Source organism: Osmia lignaria, chromosome 6, assembly GCF_051020975.1.
Source record: "Osmia lignaria lignaria isolate PbOS001 chromosome 6, iyOsmLign1, whole genome shotgun sequence".
Taxonomy (NCBI): Eukaryota; Metazoa; Arthropoda; class Insecta; order Hymenoptera; family Megachilidae; genus Osmia; species Osmia lignaria.
In genome coordinates this window covers 9,242,291-9,258,001 of record NC_135037.1, presented here as the reverse complement: position 1 = coordinate 9,258,001, position 15,711 = coordinate 9,242,291, and the positions used below count along the sequence as shown (strand labels likewise).

Below are 15,711 nucleotides of genomic sequence, written 5' to 3'. Positions count from 1 at the left end.
AAATAAGAAGCAACGTTTATCAAATTTGTTGAGTAAAAATTACTCGTTTCTAAAAAATAAGCTCGATGCGTTCTCTTCTGACCACGTGGTTGCCACACGCGCAATAAACTGAACTGTCAACATTTCTTACCTGTTGCAATGCCGGGATTCCCCTATTGGTTAACTGTCGCGCATGCGTCGTGCCAGAGTTCAAAGTAGAATTTATAATAGCGACTTCCGTAATCTAAAGTTCGTTGCACTAATTGTAAAATCCAATGCAAACGCTCACATGATAAATTCAATGATAGTGCAATATAGTCTATGTTAAAGAAACAAATATTTTAAAGAAAGTTTATATTCGTAAACATAGTTCGTGTTTTTTGAATTTGTATATAGTTATATCCTGCTATTTCCATAACTAATCATGTTTTGTTTAATTAATTAATAATTCTAATAATAACATTTCTTAATACATAGTAAAAATATTTTAAAGAGAACTATTTTTATTTCTTATTTCAATGACGAATTTAAAAGATAAAAGTGCAATGTATGATTGATCCCTAAAAGTATCAATTTCAATATCAGAATGATCATTATTATAGAATTTAATTCTTTCAAAAATGTCTATGATTATATTGGAAGTAAAGCACGAAAAATATGTAACACGCACGGATGCTTCGAATTGCACCGCGGCGCGGGATATTCAAACGGCGCGCAACCGACTGTACCGTGTACTCGCGATTTAGGCTGATCGTGCCACGGTTCCAGCTCGTGAAAATCTGTCAATTGTATCTCACTATCGTAAGACGAATTGGAATAAACAATGAAAGACCGACTGCGTCGATCGTCGAGCGTCGACTGGCCGCTAGCCCGACGACCGCGCAATATGTAGCATAGTGTAGAGAGGACGACTGGAGCCTGTCTGCTCATCCCTGTGGATGTCTGTTGCCTAAGGGCGGCCTCGTCCGGCGCGAATTCACGGCGACAGAGCAACGGCGCGCCAGTAACGTGGCGACGCGGATCTTGACGCCATTTCACCTACATGTATGCGTATGTGTACGTGTGCTACCCCCTTGGCTCGTTTGTGTATCCACCAACCGTACGGGGTAACGAGTGAGCAGGATGAAAGGAACGGGAGGGTACGGGCACGCATGACCAACGAGAACGCCCTGGCAAATCGTACACACGAAGGTTCTTGACCGACTGAAGTCGAACGACTAACCGTATACCAAGACTTTTCTTGCTCCAAACTGGAGATAAACAATGTCATTTGTGCTAGCATCCAAAACCCCATCCCCCTGCCGGTCTGATTTTAGAGATCAGGCTTCGTCTCTTCCCTGTACAGACGTGAAATATGGCAAAATTGACAACCTTCATTGACGTAAACACGAGCATTTGGATGATGAAGATTTCTCGTGGAAACATGGACTCCTATGATGATTCAGGTTTGGTAGCAAGCTTTCTTTTTCAGTCAATTATTCTGGCATAAATTAATTACTCTGTAAATGGGAAACTATTATTAATGAAAGTGTTATTTATCTAATCACCCATGTATGAAATCTTAGAAATATTTTATTAGTAACTGATTACTTTAATTTTTCCATATTTTTTGCAAAATATTAATTGTCCACTTATTAAAATTGTATTTGAAACATTTAATTACGTAGGTACTGATGAATCAAATAATTAATTAGCCGGTTGATTTTAATAGATGATACTATTACATTGAACAATTTATAGCATTCTACGTATTTATCCTTTCATCCATGTTAACTACGCAGATGAATACTAAGTAAGTGTATGTTTGCTTGTTATGTTAAAAGTCAAACACTATTTCTGTCACGCGCGTGTATTTAAATGTCTTTTTTTTGGACGGCTCGGAACGCGGATAATGATAGCGATGGGGTGAAACGGAATGGTAAGGATCATTAATGTGTCTAATTCCGTAGCATTGGAATGCAACATCATAAATTGTCCGAAATTCGACTGATTCTCGACGAAATTTGCTCGGAAACATATGTTTCTTCACATTTGTTACTGCCAAGGGGAATGAAACGTGCTCGCACCGAAATTGTTCTATAAATAAACAAAGTGTTCGAAAAATCTTTATTTCTTATGAACTGCACTATTGAACGAGTACATAGATTATAAATATTTCAATTCTGTTAGTAATTATATTTGCAATATTTGGTAGAAATATTTATCAAACTTGGAAATAATTAATGAATATTTCTTTTAATAATAACTGTGAACGTTAATTTGTTAATTTTAAAAATAATATATACTAAATTTTAAATATTAAAATTAATGACTTATTACCCAGAAAAATATATTTGATACCCACTTTTACCCTACTTTCCCTGTCACTATTATTCAAAAGAGTTACAAGTCGTGGAAACTCCACTCGACACTGATTTCTTGGATCATTACGTTAGCAACAATACCTCCGATTTCAATTTGTTGCCGAGCAATCAAGGAGCGTTAGCGATTCAACTTTACGAGTCGCCCCCCCTGGTACACAAGGAAACGAAGAAGGAACGTTATAACGTCCTGATATCAATTCTCTTGTAATGACACAATCGTAGCCAGTCAGTCGGATGTTGGTTTCAAGTGTGGGTGGGAAGGTGATGGTGACGATCTAGGTCCGGCTTCGTTCTCCAACTCGTTGTTTATCAAGCTCCCCTTCGCATAACAAGCATCAAAACACTTGGCGCCCCACGCTGGAGCCGTCGTAGTCATCTTCCGCCCCAATGGTCGCTCCTATTTTTCGTGGATACGCGGGGATAGGCGCTGGCATGGGTTAAAACATGGGAACAAGGGGAGGGTGCATCTCTATACATTGAGGCGCCGTCTCTAGCCACCGAAAAAATGAATTATAGTTCTGGACCTGGAACCATCGCGAACTCGATCGTTCGAATCACTCTTAAAATGCATGAAACGTTCAAAAAACACCGTCACATTATAATAATTATTGCTCTGTACCTCATTTACAATTATGGCAAAAACACTTTTAAAATGATATTACTAATGGAATGTCTTGACGGTACCCTATTATATAATATATTAAACATTGTTCCGGATTGTTTTTATTAATTATAATTGTTAATTGAGCTGCATAGGAAGTTGAAGTTACTTCTGAATTCAGGATCATCCCTTATTAATATTTCCAAGCAAATGGAGGCACTAAATAAAACGAAAATCAAATAAGTAATTTCATAAAAAGAAACAAATATTCACCTGTCCATACATCCACCCTCGAAGCATCGATCTATTTACGATTATCCTCTGCGAAAGCATCCATCGCGAAAGAAGTTTCCGGGGTAAACATCTTTCGAAAACATTTCTTACAAGCTTGATCGATATTACATGAATTCTATAAGAACGATAAAACCAAATGTCATTCGTCGGAACAAACGTTTTACGATCGTCCGTTAGCTAACGTAGGGAGAGAGCAACTATAAAGACACACCGGCACCTCGGTCGACGTAAATAAATCCTAGATTCATAATTATTCCTAAACAAGAAAACAGGAGGATATGAAGAAGATTCAGCTGACAAACACGAGTCGATGATACAAGGGGTATGGGTAAGGGGTAAAAGGCGTCCCCTGCTTGGCGACCGATGAGCAACGTCCCACCCCCGTCGTGACGATGCCACGATGCCAACAGAAGTATTCTTGCATTGGTCGACGTCGTCGTGGTCGTCGAGAGACATCGTCGTCGTCGTCGTCTTCGTCGTGTCGCGGGTCGGCCAGTGGCGGCGACGGTGTCGGCGACGCTCTACGGTTTGGCGTCGAGGTTAGCGCCGGCCGGTCGCTGGAATCGGCGCCCGGCTGTCTCTTTCTCCCTTTCCCCGTTTCGGCCGTCTGCACGAAAGAGCGGCCCCGTCGTTTCGTCGTCGTCCGTTCGACGGCGACGACGTGGCTCTGCCGGCTGTCGCCAACGCCATCCGCCGCTTCTGCACCACCCTCCTCGCTTTTTTTTTTTTTTTACCCTGCCACCCTATCGATATATCTATGTATTCGACGACGATGTGTTTAGATAATGAAACTCTACGCTTCCAAAAAATTTGCAGTCGAACCGCATCAACAACCACCGTTCGAGGGTCCTCCTCCGCTGCGCCCTCCCTGCTTCTTCTTGCGCGTTAAACACGCATTCAAATCACTCACAGGTGAACAACGGCCCTTGTCTTTCGCGTTGCTGATGAAAGATTTTTGGAGATTTAGGACTTTCTTTTTCAAAATTGACTTCATTTTTAAGAATTAAGAAAGTAAATATAGAATTAAAATTGAATGAAAAATGAAAATGTAATTTTCATTATGGGTTGTATAGAGGCAAAGGGAGCGGAGGTTGAAAGAAATTCCTTTAAGGAAGAAATTAATCCATTTCTCGCCAAGCACGGACCAGCAAGAAAGCAGCAACGTCTGGAATTCTGCGTCAAGCGTATCCGTAAGACATGCCAAAGTTTCGACGAACTTTATACGACTCCGTGGAATATAAAGTCCTGCATTACAATAGATTCCTTCCTTCCAGAGCCACTTGATCGATGCTCTAATATCGTCGAAGGAGAATATATCTCGTCTCATAAGAGGTTTAATTTGTAGCGTAATAAAACTGGGTCCCCTTCGAATATGCTGAGATTGAATTGGAATCAGACGGCATAATAATTTCACATTTTACAATAGCCGAGTTACAGCGTAAACGGAACGTTCTCCATTGGGCTTTCTCGATAATTACATTTCAGGTCCGTGTCGCAGGATCAGAAATCATCGGTTGGTAGGATCGCGATGGAAAAAGAAAAGCTCTGCCAAACGAGAAATAAGTCGAGCCAGCGAAAGTTTCGCTCGATTGGTTGTGCGTTCGAAGAAGGAACCGGGCCGTCCGAAACTGCCCTGTCTCGACGCCGTTGCTGGCGGCTCCTATACGTCCTTTCCTCTGATCTCCTTCCACGTATCCCCCTCGTCTCGGCTCGTCCTGGCGTCCCTTAACCCAAACCATTATCCCGTATACCAGGATTATAGGGCAACGGGACCGACAAACAGGCTTGGGCCAGACCCCCTGGCACCCTCGAATCAACTCTCCCTCCTCCTTAACCCTCTTCGTCCGTCGTGTGTACACCAGCGTAGTCGACGACTACGCAAACAAACCCATGCATCGACTAACATAACTTAACAATCTCCTTCATTCTCGTACTTCCGTCCTCTCCTTTTCCTTCTCGATAGACCATCGCACGGTTGCTGCTGCAACTGATTGCACCGTGATGCACCAGACTACCACCCAGTATCGGGCAGCATCGTTACACGCTCGCCCACGGCAGCTCGTTTTCATCTTTCGGAAAAACAACGCCACGGATTACACGAACGATACTTGCCGCAAATTATTATGGTTTTGAGGTTGTTCCTGATAATTGTTTTTTCGGACAGAGTATAATGGCCCGGGTTCCGAGGAGCGTTTTATTTTTACGTTACCCCTTGCTGTTCGAAGCTTCTCGGTGAATCCTTGAAAGAGACTATTGGAGGAGGAAATATTACCGAGACGTGATTCATGTCCGTCTGGTGGATGAGTTTCAATCCGTTCTAGGGTGGATTTTATTGGATTTGTTAATAGTGGAAGGAATGTATGACTGGTTTTGTTGCATTTGGAGATTTGGAACAATGTTTTATTTGTTATTATTTCTTATTTCTATATTATTTAAATTTTTTATTATAATACAGTTATTTGAAAGAAGAGGGTACTATCAGCATACTAAATTACTTGGAAAATTGATAGAGTTCCATTACCAATTTTTGCAAAATTAATAATTGATTGCTAGAATGAATTAATAATATTCAGAGAAGAAAGTAAAAATAAATAGTGATTTTACTTATTGCAATGATAATATTTTAGCAATGAGTATTTTTATTTATGAACCATCTTAATTAATTTTTATGATATTATTAGAATACATTTTATCCATTAATAGTTTAACGCAGTCTTTTAATCGAAACGCTATTTAACACAAATATGTGCAATTTAATCACGTTTCGGTGATTTTTTTTCATGCCAATAGAATGTTGTAGACGCGTCTATGCAGTTTGTGCAGTTATGAGAGAAACCGGTTTAAAAACCTGTATAGCGAATTCTATTAATGCAAAGAAATTTACTTCCATTTGGAACCGTTCAAAAAATATCGAAGTATGCTTGTTTCGAACGACGATTTTGAAATACGAAACCATTGCACAATGCAGCTCATATACAGGGTGTATGATATAAGTAGAAGGTAATGATTTTCAAAATGTATAATAATCAAAATGTTTAAAAATCGAACAATGCCTGTTGTTCTATTGTTCAATTTATGATCTTCTAAATTTCTTCTATTTCGAAGCTCTAATTATTCTAACTCGATTACATTGTACAGAAAGGAACATTCATTGTATATACAATAATAACCGCAATAAATGTTGCGTAAAAAAGATAGAGAAACACATTAATTAGCGTTTCTTATTTTATATTCAGAGTGTAACAAAGTAACAACCGCTATTCAATTATCCTGTGAGAAATTCACAGGTGAGCTAGGCAGGTATCATAAAACACCTCCACCACAGATCAGCCGGTAAAGAAATTCAATGCTCTCCAAGCGAAAATCCGTATCGACAGAAACTTAACCTCTATCGTGGAACGTCAGACGTTCGTTCGGTCGCACCAAATGTCATGGGAATGTCGTAAAGGACAAATAACGTTAACTAAACCGACTTTCGTCGTTCGTTAATCTGTCTTACGCAACGGACAGAGTTATATTATTAATAATAACGATAAGATTACTCCCGTTTAGTCGCGTTGCGTCGCGTAATGAACGCGAAACAGCGCGTAACGATGCCTCCTCGACTTGTGCTGAGAACGAGCGTAGACAACGTACGGACTAGAACGTTCATACATTAGTTTCTTGTGAATCAAAGCAGTGTACGGTCACACGGTGTAGTGAACGCGTTATTCAAACCTATTTATTTCATTGATAATTCACCAGGTTGTACTCGTTTCACTATTTCATCTCGTTTTGTGACAGTTTACGATTATTGAAACATGGGTACCGCTTCAAACGCGACATATTTAGGGCTCGATCTCAGCACGCAGCAGGTAAATCCTTAAAAATTTGTGATCTGCTTCTCATAACGAGTTGCTGTACATTTTCATTTAATGAATAATCTCTGTCGAACATCACGTATTCTCCTTGGGCAAAAAACTGATGGTTGACATGAGTCATAGGTGACAGCTTGACCAACTCCATTTCTCTCGCTCTTACTTTCCTCTCCACTATTCATTTCTGTGTTTCATTTTTATTGTCCTGGTTTTAGAACTTCACGTTCTATTTAGAAATAATTAATATAGTCGTAAGATAAGTTATAGAAAGTATTTGTTATTCTGAAGAGTGGTTTTCTTTTGCATCTTTATGATGCTACCTTACTGGCTTCTACTGCACATCACTCACTGCGCATGCGCTTAGTAACGCGCGTTTCTTTCGAACTTACAAAAGTGTTTTTCAATGGAATATATTATTTAAAAAGAACGTACTTTAATTGTTATTACCCAAAACTTCTATTTGTTTTCAAAGATTAAATGATTTTAAATGCAGAACAATATAACATAACGAACTATGTAGTTATATATTTAAACTTAATTATCTTTTTATTTCGCATAATCAATTTTAAATTACTTATATTCTCAACTTTTAAATATTTATCTCTACAGACATGTATCAGCAACATTTTTTTTTTAAATTTTAATCACACAACACATTTAATTGGTTATATATCAATCTGTTTTTTTAATAAATTAAAAAGGCAAACAAGTAAATTGTAGTGATAAATTTACTGCAATTTACCTTTGTATTCGAAGAAACATGTAAATACGGTACAGTTTATTAGAGTGATACATAAGCTCATCTTCGTTAATAGATAATTGTGTTTCGCAGTGTGATGTGCGTGCACTGGGTCATAATTATCTAACACGATGATAACATTACGATAAAAGAGTGTATTTCTCCGTGAAGAAAAACGCGGAACACTAAAATACCAGTCGAAAAGATAATTAAAATTGCCTAACACTTGCGTGTGTTTTTCACTTAGAAAACAAAATATTAAAACAAATATCAATAATTACAAATATGAACTAGATAATTAATTTTTGTGTTGTCATTAATATTGTTTAATTATTTCTCTCTTGATAATACAAACTGGTATTGTACACTAACAATTATGTATATTTTTCACTGTATCAAACATAAATGATTTCTTATTAAGTAACAGATATAGAACTGCATGTTTGTGATCGTGAAATAGTTGTTTATATATTCGCACGATAAGCTCGAAGGCATCGCATTGAATTTCACATTCAATTTTATCGCCTTCAATTTATATAGAGTAGCGTAATTAATTAATTACTTTCCTGTAGAAAGAAAGATTTTTGTTTTTCGCAAAGCAAAGGCAACTTGGAACATGAGACAAAAAAGTGATTAACAAAATATTTTTGGCCGTAGTTGAAAGCGGTAGTCGTTGATAATAATCTCGTCGTTCTCCACGAAACCAGTGTACAATTCGACAATGATCTGCCAGAATTTAGGTATGTTTTATAGTTGTGTCCCCATGTTTGTGCATGTAATATTAATTTTTTTCAAGTCTATAACATATTGTTATTTATTAAAAAAAATTCTTCCTAGCCAGATTAATCTTTTGACATTTAATATTCGACCAAAACATGTTCTTTTTGGTTCAAGACGGTATTCAAATTCAAGACGAAAAAACTATTAGTAAAATTAATTAATAAAATTGCTATATTTTGGCCGAATGACTTTTATGATTTTTAAAAACAAATTTGAACGAATCTCTGGCACGAAATCTCGATCATTTCGTGATCAATTACACATTACATGATTTTAGAACGTACGGAGGAGTCATTCAAAAAAAGGAAGAGCAACACGTTGTGGTGGCTCCCACCTTGATGTGGGTTAAGGCCCTAGACATGATACTTGATAAATTGCGAGTGTGTGGTGTCGATTTTAGCAAAGTGGCTGCTATTTCAGGATGTGCACAGGTAAAAAAATACTTCATACGGGTAAATTATACGATTAAAACATCACAGATACTTTTGTATTTTGAAGGATCCATTAATTCTTATCTATATTTACTTTAACAATTCCTTATTTTCTTATGAAAATATTCAAACATTCCTCTGGAACCCCATTTCTAAACCTTTTCACGTCGACTTATGTTACAAATATAAAAATGTTCACCCTTTAATAGGTAACGTTTGAATTTCCATAGGAATCCACTTACTATATTATTAGAAATTCCAATTAGAAATACTTTATAATTAGAAATACTAATTAGAAATTATGAATAACGGAAATATTAAATAAGATTTAAAAAAAAAATACTATTAGAACCCCATAGATTCGAACCCTGAAATATACTTTTTTAATCCGTTCCATATAATGCTGACAAAGAGCAAAAATGTTAATCCTTGTTTTATTGTAAACGAAACTGAAAAGAAGATATAAAAAATCTAATCTGAAGAAAGTTCCTTTTGTCTCAATCAATGTGTGCACGTCTATCAAAGACAGTTTCGCAATACTTGATCTCTATGAAGACGAACATTTTACTGAGCTTGAAAAAAAAGAAAATACAGACATAACTGATAACGTTATCTTTATTCATTATTATATAGCAACATGGCACAGTTTACTGGGGCAAGGGCAGTCGAAATCATTTGCAACGATTGGATCCTGCAAAATTCTTACACGAACAGCTCCTTGCCTCTTTCTCGGTGGCACAGTCACCTGTGTGGATGGATTCTAGCACCACTAAGGAATGCAATGTTTTGGAAGAAATCGTGGGCGGTCCTAAAGTATGTCTTTTTATTTTGTAAAAATTATATTCAAGTTTCTTTGATTCATAAAACAGAACTCTGTTTTTTTATAAAATGAAATTTGCAAACATGTTCCTTTTTTCCTTATTTTTATCTGTACAGTCAGACTATTAAAAATGATGTTTAATTAGGTATCTATGTTCAGTTAATTAAACATTTAATTAACAGTGTACTTCTGATATAATTAACGAAATATTCATTTTAGTTTCAATACATAATATGTGATTAGTCTAAAAATTTTTATATTATTCCTTTGTTTTTGTCTTTTTAAATATATAATTTCTGAAATATTATATTTTATAAGAAAAGTGCGATAATCCCATTCAAAAAAATATAACATGATTTGAGTTTATTGGATATTTTCTATAAATTTTCCATTTTTTTACCATAAAAAGGTACCCTGAAGTGTACAATGACTATCTTATACGTTTAATCAAGAATTTTTCAATAATAATCGCGTGCTGTTCCTCAAGAATCTTCAAACGTAATTTCCATGAATATTCATCCGTGGCGAAGAATTAATTTGCAATTTACATTCGTTGCAAGTCTCACCAGTATAGTCGTTATCATAGTTTCCGATCTTATTGGCACAGGACATTTTATAAAAATTCTCGTTAATGTTCAGCAAAAGAAGAGAAGAAAAAAGGAATACGTAAAAAGGGTACCGTTTCCACGGTTTCTTGATTATTTTTGGAATCATTTGGATTCAATGTCGCACCAACTCAACTTTTTCCCAATAATCTATCAAGCATTTTATTGATGTTGTTGCTGAACATCGACAATGGAATTGTTGATAATTAGTTTTCCAGAAACGTCATCGTGACTTTATACTTTGAGTTAAAATAAATTTATCGAAGTTATAAACAATAGCAAATATTTTGGAGAATATGTTTTAAAAATTCATGATATATGCAAGATATAATAATTATTTTACCGATTGTTATTTCAGAGAATTTAATGCAAGAATTGCATTAATTGAGGTATTTTCAATATAAGGAAATGGTACTTTGTGAAAATTTCGCTCTACTTTTTTCACGATTACAATAGTACGAATTGCATCACGCTATTTACAATACAATCGTACTAATTCATGATTAACTCGCACACTAATTAACACAGTAATCGGTTGTTCTTAATGCGATATCTCTGGTATTGATTACAGAAATTAGCAGAGATAACGGGATCTCGGGCGTACGAGAGATTCTCAGGACCTCAAATAGCGAAGATAGCTCGCAGGAGACCGGAAGCTTACAACAATACCGAGGTAGGTACATGTTCGCAAATTACAAAGCACAAAATACACGTTTGTTCGTTTGTACTTAATTTCAATTGAGGCATTTAGAACTAAAGGGATGCCAGATATTAAAATATGCATATTATTAAAAAATTTCTTAAAATGTCACTTGCTTCCTTTTGGTTTGGAATGCTTCGATCCTCTGTAAGCACAGGACGATAATTACTTTAGAAATTGAATAGAAATTGAATCGTGAACTAACGTGCCTGATAAGAACGATTACTGTTGCCTGTTTGAATTGTTCTCTTTAATAGATACCGTGTTGCTCGATGTCACTCTATTTAGGTCGTTCTTATTGCGATTATAGAAAAACTACTGCTATTAAACGGATAATACTGTGCAAACGTTGGAATGTGGCTCAAATACGAATAATAATTTGTACAATTAGCTATTTTATTTTTGAGATATTTAAATTATCGTAATTGGTAGAACTGTTTATAATAAATTTTGAAATTAAATGAATTATAGTATACTCAAAAATGGAAGAAATGGTTGTAAATTATATAAATGTAAGTGGTTAATAATGATGTTTCACAGCCTTTAATACAAATCTTTTAAAAATGCAATAATCAGAATTTATTTGAATTCAAGATAATTATACTACAGTGTTGAAAAAAAAAATTAACACTTTTTGTTTTGAAGAATAATTTTAGCATAATTTTACATTCCAGTTTACAAAGGTATTAATTATAAGCCATTAATATTGTAATACTGAACGAAATATGATTATGTATTCTTATTAAGAAACATTTAGAAAAGATTCCATAATCGTTTCCTTTATTAAAATATTTTTTTTCTTATATCTTTCAGCGAATCTCTTTAATTAGCAGTTTTTTGGCTTCCTTATTCTTGGGCGACTTTGCGCCTATTGATTGGTCCGATGGATCTGGAATGAACTTGTTAAATATTCATACGAAAGACTGGGATGACGTATTACTGGAGGTAATATATCATTGATAATATATCATTGACTAGTAATTAATCATGTACTATTTCATATACTATTTTACTATTATTGATTATTATTAATTTATGACGTATATAGACCATTTAGAATTATTTTCATTTTAAGATGTACAACTCTTTCTAATTTTCATTTTCTAAATTTGCAATTTTTATAAAATATTTAATCACATAATTTAATTATTAATTTTATTGATTATATCAACAAAAGTAAGGATGACTTCCTAAAATACTTATTGAATCTTTCTAAGTTTCTTTACTCATCCCTTTTTTTATTTTGAAATATGATTTTAATTTTCAGAAGGTTCAAGTAAATTGGACCTATGTTTTAAAATTAAAAAGATCCTTATCTAAATAATTTATTTAATATCTATGATTGAATTGCTATTTGCTCAGGCTTGCGCTTCAGGTTTGAGAGAAAAACTAGGTAAACCTGTTTTCTCGTGCACCGATATCGGCCCAATTTCATCCTATTTCGTAGAAAGATTCGGCTTCGACGAGGCATGCAGGATAATTGCGTTCACGGGCGACAATTCTGGTTCTCTAATAGGTAAGTAACACTCTCGTTAATTCTACGGTTTCGGTATCAACATTCTCTTCGAAGCCACAGTATTAATTTATACGCACTATTTCGCCTTCTGACAACAACTTTTGATTCTGTCCGTTCGATCTCTCATGAATATTCATGTAAATACGGTTTCCAATTTGCCCTGTGCACGGACTTTCGCTCCCATGACGAATGATTAATGAGATTTTTCATTTAAACTATGATTTGCGATAAGTTAAAAATTAATTTGGTTACATTTTATCCTTTTTTGACTAAGACTTTTGGCGTAGTTTGGTTGCGGCCAGGGCGAGTCTAGCTTCCCTCAAAAATGTGGATCGACCCCCTCATCATTCTAAAATTCTAAAATTCTAAAATTCTAAAATTCCAAAGTTCTAAAATTTCAAAGTTCTAAATTTCTAAAATTCTGAAATTCTATTTCGTCTAATTATTATACTATTTATCAAATACTAATTTATGTAATGATCTATATATCCATAAATACATTAAAAATAAAAATATTTTACAGAAATCTTCGAGTCCATAATATAGCAACATCATCGAAAATGAATCTTTCGTGAATCTTCCACATTAGAACATAAAAATGCTAATTACCAATGAACCGGTTTCTCTCACGCTAACGTCGCCTACTAGTATAAAGTATTTTAACAAATTGTAACAAGTTTAATGGTATATAAAATATGTCGTAACTCAATTTGAACAAGATTACACTTCAAAACATATTAACATATCTCATATAAGATTTGTCACAAATCATGTTGCTATTTAATTGATATACTTCAATTGTAGTAAAATGTTAATTTATTAATGTACAGGGATGAGATTGAAAGAAGGAGATATCGCTTGCAGTTTAGGAACGAGCGATACTCTGTTTTTATGGTTGAACAAACCAAAAACTGTCTTGGAAGGACACATATTTTCTAATCCACTTAATGAAGACGCTTACATGGCATTGCTTTGGTAAGTATACTCTATTTGAAGTATTATCAACTTCTTTTTACTGAAATTTTGTCATTCGACCATTTGTTTTTCTCATCACCCTTAATAAAGAAATATTTTCCATTATTTAATGAAGCTCTCAAACATTCTATTAATAGTCTTTCTTTAATAATATTTCTAAGGACCATAAAATTGCAATAATAATTTAGTAATAACGATGCACTGATTATAAATTTTCAGCTTTAAAAATGGATCTCTAACTCGCGAAAGAATACGAGACACCGCAGCACAGGGATCTTGGCAGATCTTTAACGAATTATTAGAAAGTACACCACGGGGTAATTTCGGAAATCTAGCCTTGTACTTCGATGCACAAGAAATTTTGCCGTTTGTCATTGGTGATCACAGATTTAATAAAGCGAATGATGAGATTTCTCGGTATAGTTCAAAAGAGGTTGAAGTGAGAGCTTTAATCGAGGGTCAATTTGTCGCGAAAAGAGCTCATGCTGAGGACTTTGGTTTCGTTATTGGTAAGAAGAAACTTTTGTAATATCTATGAAACAGTCAAGAATTAGCACATCTATTTTTATTTATATATATTATTTATATTGTTCACAGGGCCTAATACACGCGTTATTGCAACAGGGGGTGCATCTACAAACAAAGCCATACTGCAAGTGCTTTCTGATGTTTTTAATTCTCCAGTTTATATATCGGTAATAATTTGTATCATTTATTCTTTAAATGAAACATAATTTATATTCCATTTATTAACTTGAACCTTGCCTTATTTTTTATAATTTTAATCGTGTGTAGGGATCATTGATTCATACCCATAAAATTGTAATACAAATTTTTCAATTGATTTCTTCCATAAAGATTATGTAGTTACTTTTAGGGTTACTTCCACCCCCTAACAAAATTTTTCCATAGGAAGAAAAAAATACCTATTGTTTATTTTTTTGGTCTACTATAATATATTACAATAATTATTCAAATCAATACCGAACATTTAAATATACCTTCCTTGTTAATAATGACTTTTAGGTTTTTCCTTTTTTAAGATTTTTCGCAATCTATGCTTATTTGTGTTCGATAGGAATTTGTTTAATTCTTTGTATTTAACAGGAAATAGCCAATTCAGCTATGATGGGCGCAGCCTATCAAGCAAAACACGGTTTGTTACGAAACGAATGCAACTTTGACGAAATAACGCGTTGCTTGCCAGAACCAAAGCTAGTGTGCCATCCTTTCGATGACGCGGAATCAGTAAGTTTTATAACAAAAATCTGTGTTCATTTTCTTAAACAAAAGAATTCTTCTAAACAATATATCTTTATATTTTTAGATATATAAATTAATGGTTGCACGGTATCGGAAAATAATAGAACAAATTAAAAAGAAAACAAATACAAAATGAAGTACGTAAATAGGTAATATATACCGCAGTTCACCAGAGTCCATAACTGCGACGCGCAGGTTGGAAGATGGTGGGGGAACGCAGCAAGCTCTCTGCTAATCGCTTTCCACTTCGTTTGGGAGTATCGCCAATCAGGGCGAAGATGCGCACTGGAGAAGCGCGAAGAACGAAAACTGGTCTTTTCGCAGTTATGGACTCTGATGAACTGCGGTATACATGTTAAGATGAAAGCATTTAAAACAGAGGCCTTTCCAATGCATAATATTAATTAAAAAAGGGAATAGGAATTCTTGCATTTAATGCATTTCATAATTCGATGATATTTTTAGAATTTTGTACAACTTTTAGAAGCTTTTATATACTAAAATTTTAATTTTAATTAATTAATGCAGGAGCTTAGAGATACTCGCGTAGAACATTATTTAGTTCTCTTTAAAAGAACAGATTTTTAAGGTTCATTGCAATGAAAGTAGATTTTTATCGCTGAAAAAAGATATAACACTAAGGGTTCAACTGCATCATTTTACAACTGCTGTTTTATTAGATAAGTCTAGTTAACTATAAATCGCTAATGCCTTACTGATTAAAGTACAAGGTAACCTAAGTGCAATTTTTAAAATGATAACTGAGCTTATAAATTAAAATGTAATTT

The 15,711-nt window shown here is 34.6% G+C and overlaps 2 protein-coding genes across 3 annotated transcripts in view; one reads left to right on the top strand and one right to left on the bottom strand.

The window, feature by feature from the left end:
* Dad (Daughters against dpp) overlaps positions 1 to 276 on the bottom strand; it is a 70,826-nt gene extending 70,550 nt beyond the window's left edge. The window contains exon 1 of the mRNA XM_034331857.2: positions 131 to 276. The gene's annotated coding sequence lies outside the window, so the exon portion shown is untranslated. The remainder of the gene's footprint in view (positions 1 to 130) is intronic.
* A 6,346-nt stretch (positions 277 to 6,622) lies between these two features.
* Positions 6,623 to 15,693, top strand: LOC117607741 (xylulose kinase). 2 transcript variants are annotated; one of them, XM_034331788.2, is made up of 12 exons: positions 6,624 to 7,091; positions 8,491 to 8,573; positions 8,891 to 9,044; positions 9,678 to 9,857; positions 11,041 to 11,142; positions 11,983 to 12,114; positions 12,532 to 12,685; positions 13,516 to 13,660; positions 13,880 to 14,169; positions 14,258 to 14,355; positions 14,768 to 14,908; positions 14,988 to 15,691. In XM_034331788.2, the coding sequence occupies exons 1-12, from the start codon at positions 7,038 to 7,040 to the stop codon at positions 15,057 to 15,059; spliced, it is 1,605 nt and encodes a 534-aa protein (XP_034187679.2). In that variant the 5' UTR covers positions 6,624 to 7,037; the 3' UTR covers positions 15,060 to 15,691. The 2 variants fall into 2 exon arrangements, with proteins under 2 accessions (XP_034187680.2, XP_034187679.2); XM_034331789.2 differs by lacking the exon at positions 9,678 to 9,857 and having other exon boundaries at positions 6,623 to 7,091; positions 14,988 to 15,693.
* Positions 15,694 to 15,711: the final 18 nt, after the last annotated feature.

What these genes read in the sequence shown, in the direction of transcription:
- LOC117607741 (XM_034331788.2), top strand. Translation starts at nt 7,038, where the DNA reads ATGGGTACCGCTTCAAACGCGACATATTTAGGGCTCGATCTCAGCACG. An exon ending in AAGCTTACAACAATACCGAG is followed by an intron (nt 11,143 to 11,982) that starts GTAGGTACATGT and finishes TATATCTTTCAG; the next exon opens with CGAATCTCTTTAATTAGCAG. An exon ending in ATTCTCCAGTTTATATATCG is followed by an intron (nt 14,356 to 14,767) that starts GTAATAATTTGT and finishes TGTATTTAACAG; the next exon opens with GAAATAGCCAATTCAGCTAT.